This window comes from Chiloscyllium punctatum, chromosome 9 (assembly GCF_047496795.1).
Source record: "Chiloscyllium punctatum isolate Juve2018m chromosome 9, sChiPun1.3, whole genome shotgun sequence".
NCBI classification, from domain to species: Eukaryota; Metazoa; Chordata; class Chondrichthyes; order Orectolobiformes; family Hemiscylliidae; genus Chiloscyllium; species Chiloscyllium punctatum.
Genome location: NC_092747.1, coordinates 2,108 through 16,397, shown reverse-complemented (window position 1 = coordinate 16,397; position 14,290 = coordinate 2,108). Strand labels below are relative to the sequence as shown.

General features: G+C 47.0%; 1 protein-coding gene across 4 annotated transcripts in view; it reads right to left on the bottom strand.

Annotated features, from left to right (window-relative positions):
- The window catches only part of LOC140481055 (tripartite motif-containing protein 2-like), a 79,777-nt gene extending 66,649 nt beyond the window's left edge, over nucleotides 1-13,128 (bottom strand). For all 4 annotated transcript variants that reach the window (XM_072576646.1, XM_072576648.1, XM_072576649.1 and 1 more), the window contains exons 1-5: nucleotides 13,074-13,128; nucleotides 6,338-6,510; nucleotides 5,929-6,163; nucleotides 970-1,121; nucleotides 160-340 (exon numbers count right to left, since the gene is read on the bottom strand). In XM_072576646.1, the coding sequence (XP_072432747.1) occupies nucleotides 160-340; nucleotides 970-1,121; nucleotides 5,929-6,163; nucleotides 6,338-6,471 (702 nt within the window). In that variant the 5' untranslated portion in view covers nucleotides 6,472-6,510; nucleotides 13,074-13,128. The remainder of the gene's footprint in view (nucleotides 1-159; nucleotides 341-969; nucleotides 1,122-5,928; nucleotides 6,164-6,337; nucleotides 6,511-13,073) is intronic.
- Between the last annotated feature and the right edge of the window lie 1,162 nt (nucleotides 13,129-14,290).

The following is a 14,290-nucleotide window of genomic DNA, read 5'->3' as shown; positions in this document are numbered from 1 at the left end:
TGGAAAGGCTTTCTAACTGGTGGACAATATGAAATGGGAGATGTTCCATTCAACGTGGAGCATGTGCAGGATGGGGCACTGTTGTTGAGAACTTCAACAACCAACAATGTCAGCCGGGGGAACATTAAAAACAGTACTGTGTTCCTCCTGCCCCCTCACCTTCTGTTTACTGTTGCACAGCCCCTCCAAATCTGAGATGAGCGAGGCCTTCCGTAGCTGAACAGCTTGCTGCAGCTCCTCAAAGCTGGCACTAATCTCAGTGACCGCGCTGTCCTTGTTGGCAATCAGCTGTCGGCAGATCCCATGAACCAGCTCAATGGCAGCGTTCAGCTGGGGCAACCTGGGGTGGGGCGAGGGTGGGGGAGAAAGGGAGCATCATGAGGCCTGGAATCTGAGGGGGGGGTCATGAACCAGGATCAGGGGGTGACTTGGAGGAAGAGGGGAGAGGGGATGATGAAAATAAGGTTGGAGGAAGTGGGAAAGGGCAGAGAGTCAGGGGCAGGGTGAGGGAAAGGAGGATGAGGAGTGAGGAGGGAGGAGGGGAGGAATGAAGGATGGGAGATATGATGGCTGGGGGAGCGGGGGAAGGAGAGATGGAAGAGGGAGAGTGTGGGGATGGGGGGGGTAGTGTGAGGAATGGGGGGAGTGTGAGGATTTGGGGGGGGGGGGGGGAGTGTGGGGATGGGGGGGTAGTGTGAGAAATGGGGGGAGTGAGAGGATTTGGGGGGGGTGGGGGAGTGGGGGGATGGGGGGGAAGAGTGTGGGGATGGGGGAGAAGTGGGGGGGGGGGGGGAGGCGAGGGTGGGGATGGGACTGAGGGGTGGGGCAGTGCAGTGAGGAGTCCAGGAGCGCTGGGTGTGGGAGCGAGCAGATGTGAGTGTGTGGGGTTGGGGGGCAGGGGGTGGAGTGAGGAGAGGGGGGCAGAATAAGGGGAATACCAGGGGGTGGAGGAGTGGTGGGGACTCTCACCGGGATTTGATGGCATCCAACTGCAGCCGGAGTGAGGCCTTGTGCTGATCGACAACGTCACGGAGTGGCACGGTGCGGTGATCGCAGTGCTCCGTCTCCGTACACTCCCCACACATCGCTGTCTCACAGGATCCACAATAAAACTCCATCCCCTAGAAACAGGAGTGAGACAGTGAGGGGCTGCTGGCACTGGGCAGACTCCTCATTCCGAGATGCCAGCTTCATTCTGGTTGAGTTTGATATGGCAGGCTTGTGATGTGCAGCAGTGAAACCAGCTCCACTGAAACACTCATTAATAACACAGTCACTCCTAACTCCCAGTTGTAACAATTGCTCACATTAAGGAGGCATGGGGGGGGGGGGGGGGGGGGGGGGGCAGGGGACAGAGAAAAAGTGTAGGTGGAAGGGAGAGAAAGAGTGAAGAGTGTCGGGGGAGGGGAGAGAAAGAGAAGGGGGAAGATAGAGTAGAAAGGGACAGGGAGGGGAGAGAACAAGGGAAAAGAAGCATGATAGAAGGGGGCAGCGGAGGGAGGATTGTGCAAGGAGGACTACAAGACCATCAGACATTGGAGCAGGAGTTGGCCATTCAGCCCATCGAGTGTGCTCTGCCATTCAATGATTATATGGTTGATCTGATAACCCTCAACTCCACTTTCCTGTGTTTACCCCAAACCCCTTGATTCCCTTATTGATTAAAACCTGTCGGTCTCAGCCTTGAATAAACTTAACAAGCTAGCCTCAACAGTCCTCTGCAGTAAAGTGCTCTGCTACCCTCAGAAGAAATTCATCCTCACCTCTGATCCTCACTCTGAGATGCTGTCCTCTGGTCCTAGACTCTTCCAAACGGGGAACCTACCACTCTACACCTACTCTGTCAAGACCTTGGACAATCTTGTGTATTTCAATAAAGTCACCTCTCATTCTTCTAAATTCCAATGAGTACAGTCCCAACCTACTCAATCTCTCTCATACGATAGCCCCTTCATACCCAGAGTCAGCTGATGGAACCTTCTCTGGATTGCCTGCAATGTCAGTCTATATTTTCTTCAGTAAGGGACCCAAACTTGATGACAGCAATCCAGCTGTGGTCTAATTAGTGTCTTGCATTGTTGTAGCAGGACAAGCAAGGAAGGGGAATACAAGGTGAACGATAGGACCCTGGGAAGCACCAAGGATCAGAGGGTCCTTAGTGTGAGTGTCCAATGATTCCTTAAGGTATCAGGACACGTGGATAAAGAGGTTAAGAAGGCATATGGGATACTGGCCTTTATTAGTTGAGGCACAGAATTTAAGACAAGGGAGGTTATGCTAGACCTATATAAAACATTGGTTAGGCCACAGCCTAACTGTGTGCTGTTCAGGAATCCACATTAGAGGAGAGATGTGATAGCACTGGAGAGGGGGCAGAGGGAGATTTACCGGGATGTTGCCTGGGCTGCAGACTTTCAGTGATGAAGAAAGATTGTACAGATTGGAGTTGTTTTCCTTACAACAGAGGAGACTGAGGGGGACATGATCATGATGTATAAAATAATGAGGAGTATAGGTCGGGTAGACAGGAAGGAACTTTCCCCCTTGATGGAGGGATCAATGCCAGGGGATGGCGATATAAATGATGGTTGGGAGGCTTAGAAGGGATGTGAGGAAACATTTTTTCACCCAGAGGGTGGTGAGAATCTGGAACTCACGGCCGGTAAAGGTGGGAGAGGCAGAAACCCTCAGAACATTGAAGTCTGGCTAGACCAAAGGTACTGTTCCCATGTTATATTACTCCATCAGTATTTGGATGTGCATTTGCAATGCCAAGGCATCTAAGGCTGTGGTAAAAACAATGACTGCAGATGCTGAAAACCAAATACTGGATTAGTGGTGCTGGAAGAGCACAGCAGTTCAGGCAGCATCCAACGAGCAGCTGCTCCTTGGATGCTGCCTGAACTGCTGTGCTCTTCCAGCACCACTAATCCAGTATCTAAAGCTGTGGGCCAAGTGCTGGGAAATGGGATTAGAATAGTTAGGTGGCTGTTTTGGATGAGTATGGACATGATGGGGCAAAGAGCCCGTCTCTGTGACTCTAAACTACTGCACACGAGGCCACATGCAAGTGAATCCCCCGGCACCCCTCCAGGTAAGATCATACAAATTAGGACTGACTTCTCTCAAATTCAGAAGGTTAAGGGGTAATCTGATTAAAGTCTTCAAGATATTAGCAGGAAAAAACTGGGTAGATAAACAATTTCCTCTGATTGGGGATTCGGGGCATAGTCTGAAAGTTAGGGCCAGGAAGCAAGAATGGGAATGCAGAGGGGCGAAGAGACAAGCACACAGAGAGAGTGAAGTGTGACAGGAGATAGGAGCTGGTTGGGGGGAGGGTGAAGGAGTTGGATGAGGGGCAGAGGTGTAGAGCGGAGAGGGGGAGTGGTGACAGGGAAGTGGGAGGGGTGAGGGGCAGGGATTAGAGAGAAGTGGGGAAATGGGAGGGGCAAATAGGGAGGGATTGAGCAGGAATTTTCCCAGCTAGGATTGGTGTGAGTTAATGGAATTTAGTTGTGCAGAGATCACCAGAGGTTTGGGACTAAAATCAGGATTTAAGGCAGAGTATTCTGTATGTGTGGACAGTATGCTGCTTATGATTGATTCTAATCACTTCTGGGTCACCACAGAATCCATGGTTTTGAATTGGCATGAAGGCTCAGTTAGGAGGCTTGAAAGTTATAAGTTAGCCAGAAAAGATCTAAAGAGAGGACTAAGAAGACTCAGGAGGGGACATAATAAGTTATTGTTGGATAGGATCAAGGAAAACCCTAAGGCCTTCTTAGGGAATAAAGGAATGACTACAGTAAGATTAGGGCCAATCAAAGATACTAGTGGGAAGTTGTGTGTAGAACCTGAGGACACAGGGGAAGCACTTAATGAATACTTTTCCTCAGTATTCACATTAGACAAGGGCACTGTTCGTGAGAATACAGAGATACAGGCTACAGATGGGATTGAGATTGACAAAGAGGAGGTTTTATCAATTTTGGAAGATCTGAAAATAGATAAGACCCCTGGGCCGGATGGGATTTATCCTCTGATTCTCTGGAAAGCCAGTGAAGAGATTGCAGAGCCTTTGGCTTTGATCTTTATGTCATCATTGTCGACTGGAGTAGTGCCAGAAGACTGGAGGACAATAAGAAGGGGAGTAGAGACAACCTTGATAATTACAGGCCAGTGAGCCTTACTTTGGTTGTGGGTAAGGTGTTGGAAAAGGTTATAACAGATAGGATTTATAATCATCTGGAAAGGAATAATTTGGTTAGGGATAGTCAACACCGTTTTGTGAAGGGTAGGCCTCACTATTGAGTTCTTAGAGAAGGTGATAAAACTGGTGGATGAAAGTAAAGCGGTTGATGGGGTGTATGTGGACTTCAGTAAAGCGTTTGATAAGGTTTCATACGGAGTTTCAGGATTGAAGGTGATTTAGTGGTTTGGATCAGAAATTGGCTAGCTGAAAGAAGACAGAGGGTGGTGGTTGATAGGAACTGTTCATCCTGGAGCTCAGTTACCAGTGGTATGCCACAGGGATCTGTATTGGGGCCACTGCTGTTTTGTCATTTTTATAAATGACCTGGATGTGGGCATAGAGGGATAGGTTATTAAATTTGCAGATGACACTAAGGTAGGCAGAGTTGTGGATAGTGCCGAAGGATCTTGTGCATTACTGAGGGTCATAGATAACATGCAAAGCTGAGCTGAGAAGTGGCAAATGGAGATTAATGCAGAAAAATGCGAGGTAGTTCACTTCGGAAGAAGTGACAGGAATGCAGAGTACTTGGCTCATGGTAAGATTCTTGGCAGTGTAGCTGAACAGAGTTTTCGGTGTCCAGGTGCATGGGTCCCTGAAAGTTGCCACCCAGGTTGATAGAGTTGTTAAGAAGGCATATGGTGTGTTGGCGTTTATTGGTAGAGGGATTGACTTTCGGAGCTACGAGATTATGCTTCAGCTGTACAAGACACTGGTGTGACCGCATCTAGAGTATTACATACAGTTCTGGTCACCGCATTATAGGAAGGAAGTGGAAGCTTTGGAAAGGGTTCAGAGGAGACTTACTAGGGTGTTACATGGTATGGAAGGGAGGTCGTAACAGGAAAGGCTGAGGGAACTGAGGCTGTTTTTGTTGGAGAGGAAAAGGTTGAGAAGTGACTTAATCAAGACGTATAAGATAATCAGAGGGTTAAATAGGGTGGACAGTGAGAACCTTTTTCCTCGGATGGTGATGACTAACATGAGAGGACACAGCTTTAAATTGAGAGGTGGTAGCTTTAGGACAGATGTCAAAGGTAGTTTCTTTACTCAGTAGAGGGGCAAGACTGCCTGCAAAAGTAGTAGATCCACCAATTTTAAGGACATTTAAATAGGCATTGGACATACATATGGATAATAATGGAACAATGTAGGTTAGATGGGCATCAGATTGATTTTACAGGTCGGCGCAACATAGAGGGCCGAAAGCGCTGTAATGTTCTATGAATTTAGACCCCATCCACAAATGCCTGCCCTCTGACCCCTGACCCTGATGTGGCCACTCCTGACCTCTGAACCTCTCACCTGGTGCCCACTTCTGATCCAATGTCCATTCCTGATCCCTGAACGCCTCACTCAGTGTCCATTCCTTACTCTCAACTCCCACACCCAATACCCATTCCTGACCCCCTGACAACCCCCCCCCCCGACCCCGACCCCGACCCCGACCCCGACCCCACCCCCACCCCCACCCACCCCACACCACTCAGTGCCCACCCTTGATCTCTGCACCCAGTGGCTATTCCTGACTCCTGACTCCTGACCCCCACACCCAGCGAAAGCACAGACCACCCTGCCCTGAGCGTACACTCCTGACCTCTGACACCTGTCCTCTGATTTCCAAGCCCATTCCCAGACCCCAATGCCTTCTTGAATTGGTCACTCTTGGCACTGACCTTGCCTTCATGATTGGGACATGACAGGGAGTGTCCGGACACTGCACTGACTGTCTCCTTCAGAGAGGCTTGCTCCTGGCTACAGGCTGCATTGCCCTGCAGCACCTCCATCAGGTTGGTGATGAAGAAATTATTCTGCAAAGCAGACACTCCTTTCTCAGGGAGGATCGAAGTCTGACGGCAGACAGGGCATGACAGGGTCAGACTCTGGGGTGGGATGTAATTCTGCAGGCACCTGAGGGAACAAAGAAAATAAGGATCCGGGTGAGCAAGGCTGTAGGGTCCCAGCCCCCAACGGCAGCTCCCCCCACATCAACCAGCCAACACATAACATCCAGTGCAGTTCACCATGAGGTATCCTCACATCCAGTCCCAGACTGTGACGGAGATCAGGCGCCCTCGTTCTTACCTCTCACAAAATGTGTGCAAACATGGCAACACCTTGGGGTTGTTGTATCGATCGAGACAAATACTGCAGACCAGAAACTGCTTGTCAATCTGTCGCACCACTGGGCTACTGATGGAGTCACAGCCCGCCATCATAACCTCCCCAGGAAGCTACCGTCACAGAGAAAGAGTAACCTGCAGAGAGACAGGAAGACAGAGTGAGACGGGGCGGGGGGGATGAGGAAGAGTGAGAGCGGGGGACGAAGGGAAGAGCGAGGGAGACAGAGATGGGAAGAGTGAGAGACAGAGAGGGGGGAGAGTGATAGAAAGAGGGGGGGGTTAGAGAGAGAGAGAGAGAGAGACAGACAGACAGATAGGGGGAAGTGTGTGTGAGTGAGAGCACGACCGAGGGTGGGGGAGTGGAGAAGAGTGGGGGGGGGGAAGTGAGAGACAGAGAAAGATGAAGGGGAGTGGAGAAGAGTGAGGGGGGAGTGAGAGACAGAGAAAGCTGGGGGGGGAGTGAGAGACAGAGGGGAGAAGAGTCAGAGTCAAAGGGAGAGAGAGAGGGAGAGTGAGAGACAGAGAGAGGGAGGGAGGAGAGTGAAAGATGGGGGTGGAGGGGAAGAGAAAGAGAGGGGGTGAGTGAAAGACAGAGAGAGAGAGGGAGGGCAAGACAGCGTTAGAGAGAGAGACAGACAGACAGAGACAGAGAGGGAGAGTGAGAGACAGAGACAGGGAGGGAGGGAAGAGAGGAGGGAAGAGGCAGAGAGAGACAGGGAAGGAGAGACAGATGGTGGTGGTGAAAATGGAGAGTGAGTGTGGGGGGCGGGGGTGAGGGTACAGGAGAAGAGACAGTGACAGAGGGAGAAATGAGACGTGCAGGCAGGAAGGGGAAGAGGGGGAGGGACAGTTTAATAAAGATTCACACTATAGATTCACAGAACAATTCCAGCATAGAAGGAGGCCATTCAGCCCACTGTGTAATCACTGCAGTCAAGGAAAGTCCCACATGATTGGAAAATCACTGTTGTAACCCTCTTGTTCAAGAAAGGATCAAGACAAAAGATCGAAAATTATAGGCCGATTAGCCTAACCTCGGTTATAGGTAAAATTCTAGAATCCATCACTTAGGATGACATTTCTAAATTTTTGAAAGTGCAGGGTCAGATTTGAACAAGTCAGCATGGATTTAGTAAGAGAAGTCGTGCCTGACAAACCTGTTAGAATTCTTTGAAGAGGTAACAACTAGGTTAGACCAGGGAAACCCGGTGGATGTTATCTATCTTGACTTCCAAAAGGCCTTTGATAAGGTGCCTCACAGGAGGCTGCTGAGTAAGGTGAGGGCCCATGGTGTTCGAGGTGAGCTACTGGCATGGATTGGGGATTGGCTGTCTGAGGTACAGAAGGTAGAGAGCTGGGATAAAAGGTTCTTTTTCAGAATGGCAGCTGGTGACAAGTGGTGTCCCTCAGGGTTCAGTGTTGGGGCCGCAATTGTTCACTTTATATATTAATGACCTGGATGAAGGGACTGGGGGCATTCTGGTGAAGTTCGCCAATGATACGAAGTTAGGCAGACAGGCAAGGAGTATTGAGGAGGTGGGGAGGCTGCAGAAAGATTTAGAAATTCAACATGAGCAAATGCGAGGTCTTGCACTATGGAAAAAAACAATACAGGGACAGACTATTTTCTAAACGGTGAAAAAGTTCATGAAGCCAAAGTACGAAGGGATCTGGGAGTGCTAGTCAAGGATTCTGTAAAGGTTGACTTGCAGGTCGAGTCAGAGGTTAAGAAACCAATTGTAATGTTTTCATTTATCTCAAGACTGTTGGAATGTAAAAGCAGTGATGTGCTACTGCGACTTTATAAAGCTCTAGTTAGGCCCCATTTAGAACAGTGTCCAATTTTGGGCCCCACACCTCAGGAAGGACGTACTGGCATTGGAGCGTGTCCAGCAGAGATTCACACGGATGATCCCTGGAATGGTAGGCCTAACATACAATGAACGGCTGAAGATCCTGGGATTGTATTCATTAGAGTTTAGAAGGTTGAGGGGAGATCTAATTTTAACTTACAAGATAATGCATGACTTAGAAAGGGTGGATGCTTGGAATTTGTTTCTGTTAGGCGGGGAGACTAGGGCTCATGGGCACAACCTTAGAATTGGGGGGGGTCAATTTAGTATGGAAATGAGAAGACATTTCTTCAGCCAGAGAGTGGTGGACCTGTGGAATTCATTGCCACGGAGCGCAGTAGATGTCTTCAAGGTGGAGATTAATAAATTTTTGATCTCACAAGGAATTAAGGGCTATGGGGAGAGTGCGAGTAAGTGATGTTGAAATACCCATCAGCCATGATTGAATGGCGGAGTGGACTCAATGGGCTGAATGGCCTTACTTCCACTCCTATGTCTTATGATCTTATTGTATCTCGGCTGACTCTCTGCACAATAACTCACCCAACGCCATTCTCCTACATTCTCTTTGTTGCCTGAACATAACAACTCCGTGAACCTGCCTCCCCCACACTTTCAGACAGTGCATTCCAGACCATAACCATTCCAATGAAACTGCACCCCCCACAAAACTGTACACGATGCCGCAGTTGTGGTCAAACAAATTCACCATCAGCTCTCTGTGAGAGGGCACACAGACTCAAAGGAAGCAAAACTGGCAAAAGGAAGTAGACGTATGGTGAGAAAAATGAGAAGTTAAACAAAGCAAATGGAAACTTCAGACATGATCAAAATAGTGAATATTGTTCAGAAAGCTGGCTTGAAATCTCTCCCTCACTATCTCGCAGACTGCACCTGGCAAAACACAGAGGTTGCACTGGGAATGGCATTTCAGAGGATTGTGAGTGGCCACTTGCCTCTAGATGCTTCTGTTTAATGGACACAGTCTTGTCGAGTTAACCACAGATCAGAGGCAGCCCCTCAAACTTGCACTACCATTCTATAAGATTATGGCAGATTTGTGTTTTTGACTCCACATTCCCAGCTATCCCCAGATAATCCTCTATCCTTCTGCCAAACAAGAATCTATTCAGCTCAATACATGCAGGATAGCACAGGGTTAGATACGGACTAAAACTCTCTTTTTCCTGCCTCCCCCACTAAATGCTCCAAGAATTGGGACAACACCGGGTTAGATACAGAATAAAGCACTCTCTACTGTAGCCCATCAAATACTCCCAGGAAGGTTCAATGTGGGGCTACATACAGAGCAAATCTCCTTCTACAACATCCCCATTCTCAGGACAGGGTCTGATACTTTAATGCTAGGAGTGTAATAGGTAAGACTGATGAATTAATAGCGTGGATTGACACATGATATTATTGCCATCATAGAAACATGGTTAAGGGAAGGGCTGAACTGGCACCTCAACATTCCGGGGTATAGGATCTTTAGGCAAGACAGAGGAAGGTATGAAAATTTTGAACACCTCAAGAAGGTCACCTCTTGATCTTCTTTGCTCCAAGGACAATAAGGTCAATCTCTCTAATCTTTCCTTGTATCTGAAATCCTTCATTTGGATAAACCTACTAGGGGATTTCAACTTTCCCAATATAAATTGGGATAGTCATAGTGTTAAGGATTTAGAAGGGGCAGATTTCTTGAAATATTTCCAGGGGAGTTTTTGTATCAATACACAGAAGGCCCAACAAAGGATGGTGCAATGCTGGATCTGGTTCTGGGGAAAGAAGTCAGCCAAGTATTCGATGTGGCACTGGGAGGAACACTTAGGTGACAGCGACCATAACACGTCAACAGTTCAAATTTACTCTGGACAAGGAAAAAGATGGTCTGCAAAAGATGGTTCTGGATTGGGTGAAGGCAGTTTTTATTAAAATAAAGCAGGATAGGGCCACAGTAGATTGCAGCTAAGTTTACAGTGGACCAATGGGGGACATTCAAAAAGAAAATGGGGAGAGTACAACCTCAACATGTGGAGGGAAATGTAAGAGCAACACGTTCAAAAAATCCTGGATGTTGAGGACAATTCACAACTGAATAAAGAAGAAGCACCTCCAAGGGGAGCAATTCAGCTGCAGCCCTCAAGGAATACAGGAAGTGCAGCTGGGAACTTAAGAAAGCAATCTGGAAGATCAAAAGGGGACATGAGAAAGGACTTGTAAACATAGAACAATACAGCATAGTACAGCACTTTGGCCATCAATGTCCTGCCAGTCTTTTATCCTACTCTAAGATCAGACTAAACTCCATACCCTTCATTGTACTATCTTCCATGCGTATCTGACTCTACTACCACTGCTGGCAGTTCACCACGCACACACCACTCTCTGTGTAAAGACATCTCCCCTAAACCTTTCTCCAATTACCTTAAAATTATATCCCCTCATGACAGGCATTTCAGCCGAGTGGCCACCCACTCTGGATTAAGGAGAATTGCTTTAGGCTAAGGGGCAGAAGATTCAGAATGTATTGGCAAAAAACTTTTTCCACTCAGCAAGTGGTGGGAGACTGAAATGCACAGCCTGGCAAGGTAATGGAGACTGGAATGATTACAACCTTTAAAAAATAATTACTTAAGTACTTCAACTATTATAACACTCCCATTTTTGGATCAGTGCAGGAAATGGGATCAGTGGAAGTCCTTGGCGGGTAGGATCAAGGAAAACCTTAAAGGTTTCTAGAGGTATATCAGGAATAAAAGAATGACTAGAGAAAGATTAGGGTCAATTAGGATAGTAGTGGGAAGTTGTGCGTGGAGCCCAAGAAGATAGGGGAGGCACTACATGAATATTTTTTCTTCAGTATTCACACAGGAAAAAGATAATGTCGTCAAGGAATACTAAGATACAGGCTACTAGACTAGCCAGGATTGAGGTTGATAAGGAGGAACTGTTAGTAATTCTGGAAAGTGTGAAAATAGATGTTTCCTGGGCTAGATGGGATTTATCCTAGGATTCTCTGGGAAGCCAGGGAGGAGACTACCGAGTCTTTGGCTTTGATCTTTATGTCATCATTGTCTATAGGAATAGTGCCAGAAATCTGGAGGGTAGCAAATGTTGTTTCCTTGTTCAAGAAAGGGAGTCAAGACAACCCTGGTAATTATAGACCTTACTTTGGTTGTGCCTTACTTTGGTTGTGGGTAAAATGTTGGAAAAGATTATAAGAGATAGGATTTATACTCATCTAGTAAGGAATAAGTTGATTAGGGATAGTCAACACAGTTTTGTGAAGGGTAGGTCATGCCTCACAAACCTTATTGAGAAGATGACCAAACAAGTGGATGAGGGTAAAGCGGTTGATATGGTGTATATGGATTTCAGTAAGGCATTTGCAGAATAAGCTATTGCAGAAAATATGAAGGGATGGGATTGAGGGTGATTTAGTGGCTTGAAGCAAAAATTGGCTAGCTGAAAGAAGACAGAGGGTGGTGGTTCTAGGGAAATGTTCATCCTGGAGTCTAGTTACTAGTAATGTACCACAAGGATCTGTTTGAGGACCATTGCCATTTGTCATTTTTATAAATGACCTAGATGAGGGCATAGAAGGATGAGTTAGTAAATTTGCAGATACTACAAAGGTCAGTGGAGTTGTAGATACTGCAGAAGGATGTTGTAGGTTACAGAGATTAGATTAGATTAGATTACTTACAGTGTGGAAACAGGCCCTTCGGCCCAGCAAGTCCACACCGCCCCGCCGAAGCGCAACCCACCCATATCCCTACATTTACCCCTTACCTAACACTAGGGGCAATTTAGCATGGCCAATTCACCTAACCTGCACATCTTTGGACTGTGGGAGGAAACCGGAGCACCCGGAGGAAACCCACGCAGACACGGGGAGAACGTGCAAACTCCACACAGTTAGTCACCTGAGGCGGGAATTGAACCCGGATCTCTGGCGCTGTGAGGCAACAGTGCTAACCACTGTGCCACCGTGCCGCCCACATAGATAAGCTGCAGAGCTAGGCTGAAAGGTGGCAAATGGAGTTTAATGCGGAAAAGTGTGAGGTGATACACTTTGGAAGGAGCAACAGAAATGCAGAGTAGCGGGGTAATGGTAAGATTCTTGGTAGCGCAGATGAGCAGAGAGATCTCGGTGTCCATGTACATAGATCCCTGAAAGTGGTCATCAAGGTTGATAGGGTTGTTAAGAAGGCATACAGTGTGTTAGCTTTTATTGGTAGAGGGATTGAGTTTCATATCCACGAGGTCATGCTGTAGCTGTACAAAACTCTGACGTAGCCGCACTTGGAGTATTGCATACTGTTCTGGTCACCGCATTATAGGAAGGATATGGAAGCTTTGGAAAGGGTTCAGAGGAGATTTACTGGGATGTTGCCTGGTATTGGGGGCGGGTGGGACAGGTCTTATGAGGAAAGGCTTGAGGGACTTGAGGCTGTTTTCGTTTAGAGAGAAGAAGATTGAAAGATAACTTAATTGAGACATATAAGATAATCAGAAGGTTAGATAGGGTGGAGAGTGAGAGCCTTTTTCCTCGGATGGTGATGGCTAGCACAAGGGGAAATAGCTTTAAATTGAGGGATGATAGATGTAAGACAGGTGTCAAAGGTAGTTTCATTACTCAGGGAGTCATAGGGACCTGTAACACACTGCCTGCAACTGTAGTAGACTCACCAACTTTAAGGGCATTTAAATGGTCACTGGATAAACATATGGATGAAAATGGAATAGTGTAGGTTAGATGGGCTTCAGATTGGTTCCACAGATTGGTGCAACATTGAGGGCTGAAGGGCCTGTACTACACTGTAATGTTCTAGGTTTTACCTGCATCCTTACTGGTAGTTACGTTGGTGCAGACTTGATGGGCCTTTTCTGTACTGTATGAATCTATAAACACAGGGTTAGATACAGAGTGAAGGCACCTCTACACTGTCCCCATTAAATATTCCCAAGACAGGGGCAGCACTGGATTACAGAGTAAAGCTCCTTTGACACTTTCCCCAATCAAACAGTCCTGATCTGTGCAGAAAGCCATCCCAAAGGTGTTTTCAGGGATGATGTGGTTGGTGGTAAAACCAGTTTCTAGACACTTTCCTGGGCTATTGTGAAGATGGATTTGAGTGTCCCAAATTGGAGGACAAATTGCTATGGCCAGCTCCCCATCGCCATTTGCAGTCTGTATCAGGTGAACAAAAGCAGACCCCCCCCCTCTCGGCCCTTTCCAGAGGGACCATCCCACTGTGACACCAACTACAAAGCTGCACATCACAAGTTTCCCAGTATTCTGTCTGCACTGCACTTCCAAAATCATGCTGTGTTTTCCAGGTTGCATCAAATTCCATTCTCAGTATTCCACTCCACTTTCCCTCATTGTCAGCACGGACAAGAATTTTCAAGAAACAGCTGAGCTTTCATATGGCCCCAATGCCTGCTCAAATCGACATCATCAATTACCACACTGTTCCTTGGCTCAGGGAAACTCTGTCCTTGATTTTTTTCAGAGGGGTAATAAATCAGGCCGGGCTCCACTGAGACTGGTTTAGTACAGAGATGAAAAGGATTTTGAGAGGCCTTTTGTTTATATGTAAACAGATGAGACCTCAAGTCAAAGTGGCCATGTTTTAGAAGTGACCTGTAGAATGAAAGGGAAGTGATCAGCTCTCTAGCTGAGCAGTTTAGTTCAGTCCAGAACTGGTTGGGAGTTCAATAGTGGGCTGTGTGGAAATTCTCTCTCCTGCACTTCTAACTTCAACCTGTAAGCATCTGATCCATTTTTATACTGTGTTTAAAGGGGGTTTGCTTATTGGGACCGTTGTGTATATTCAGAACAGCTACTTAGTCCATTTGGATAGATTGAGTTCTATAGAGGTTCTTTATTCTGTTCTTCATGTTTCATTGTGTAATTCTGTGACTAAATTTTTTGTCTGTTTTAAACTTGGTAGTCAATGTCGCTAACTTAATCTGGGTAATTTTTACTGTACATTTAACAAAACAAATTGCAAAGTTATGGTCTGGGCTGCCTGCTTAAGAATGTTTTGAGT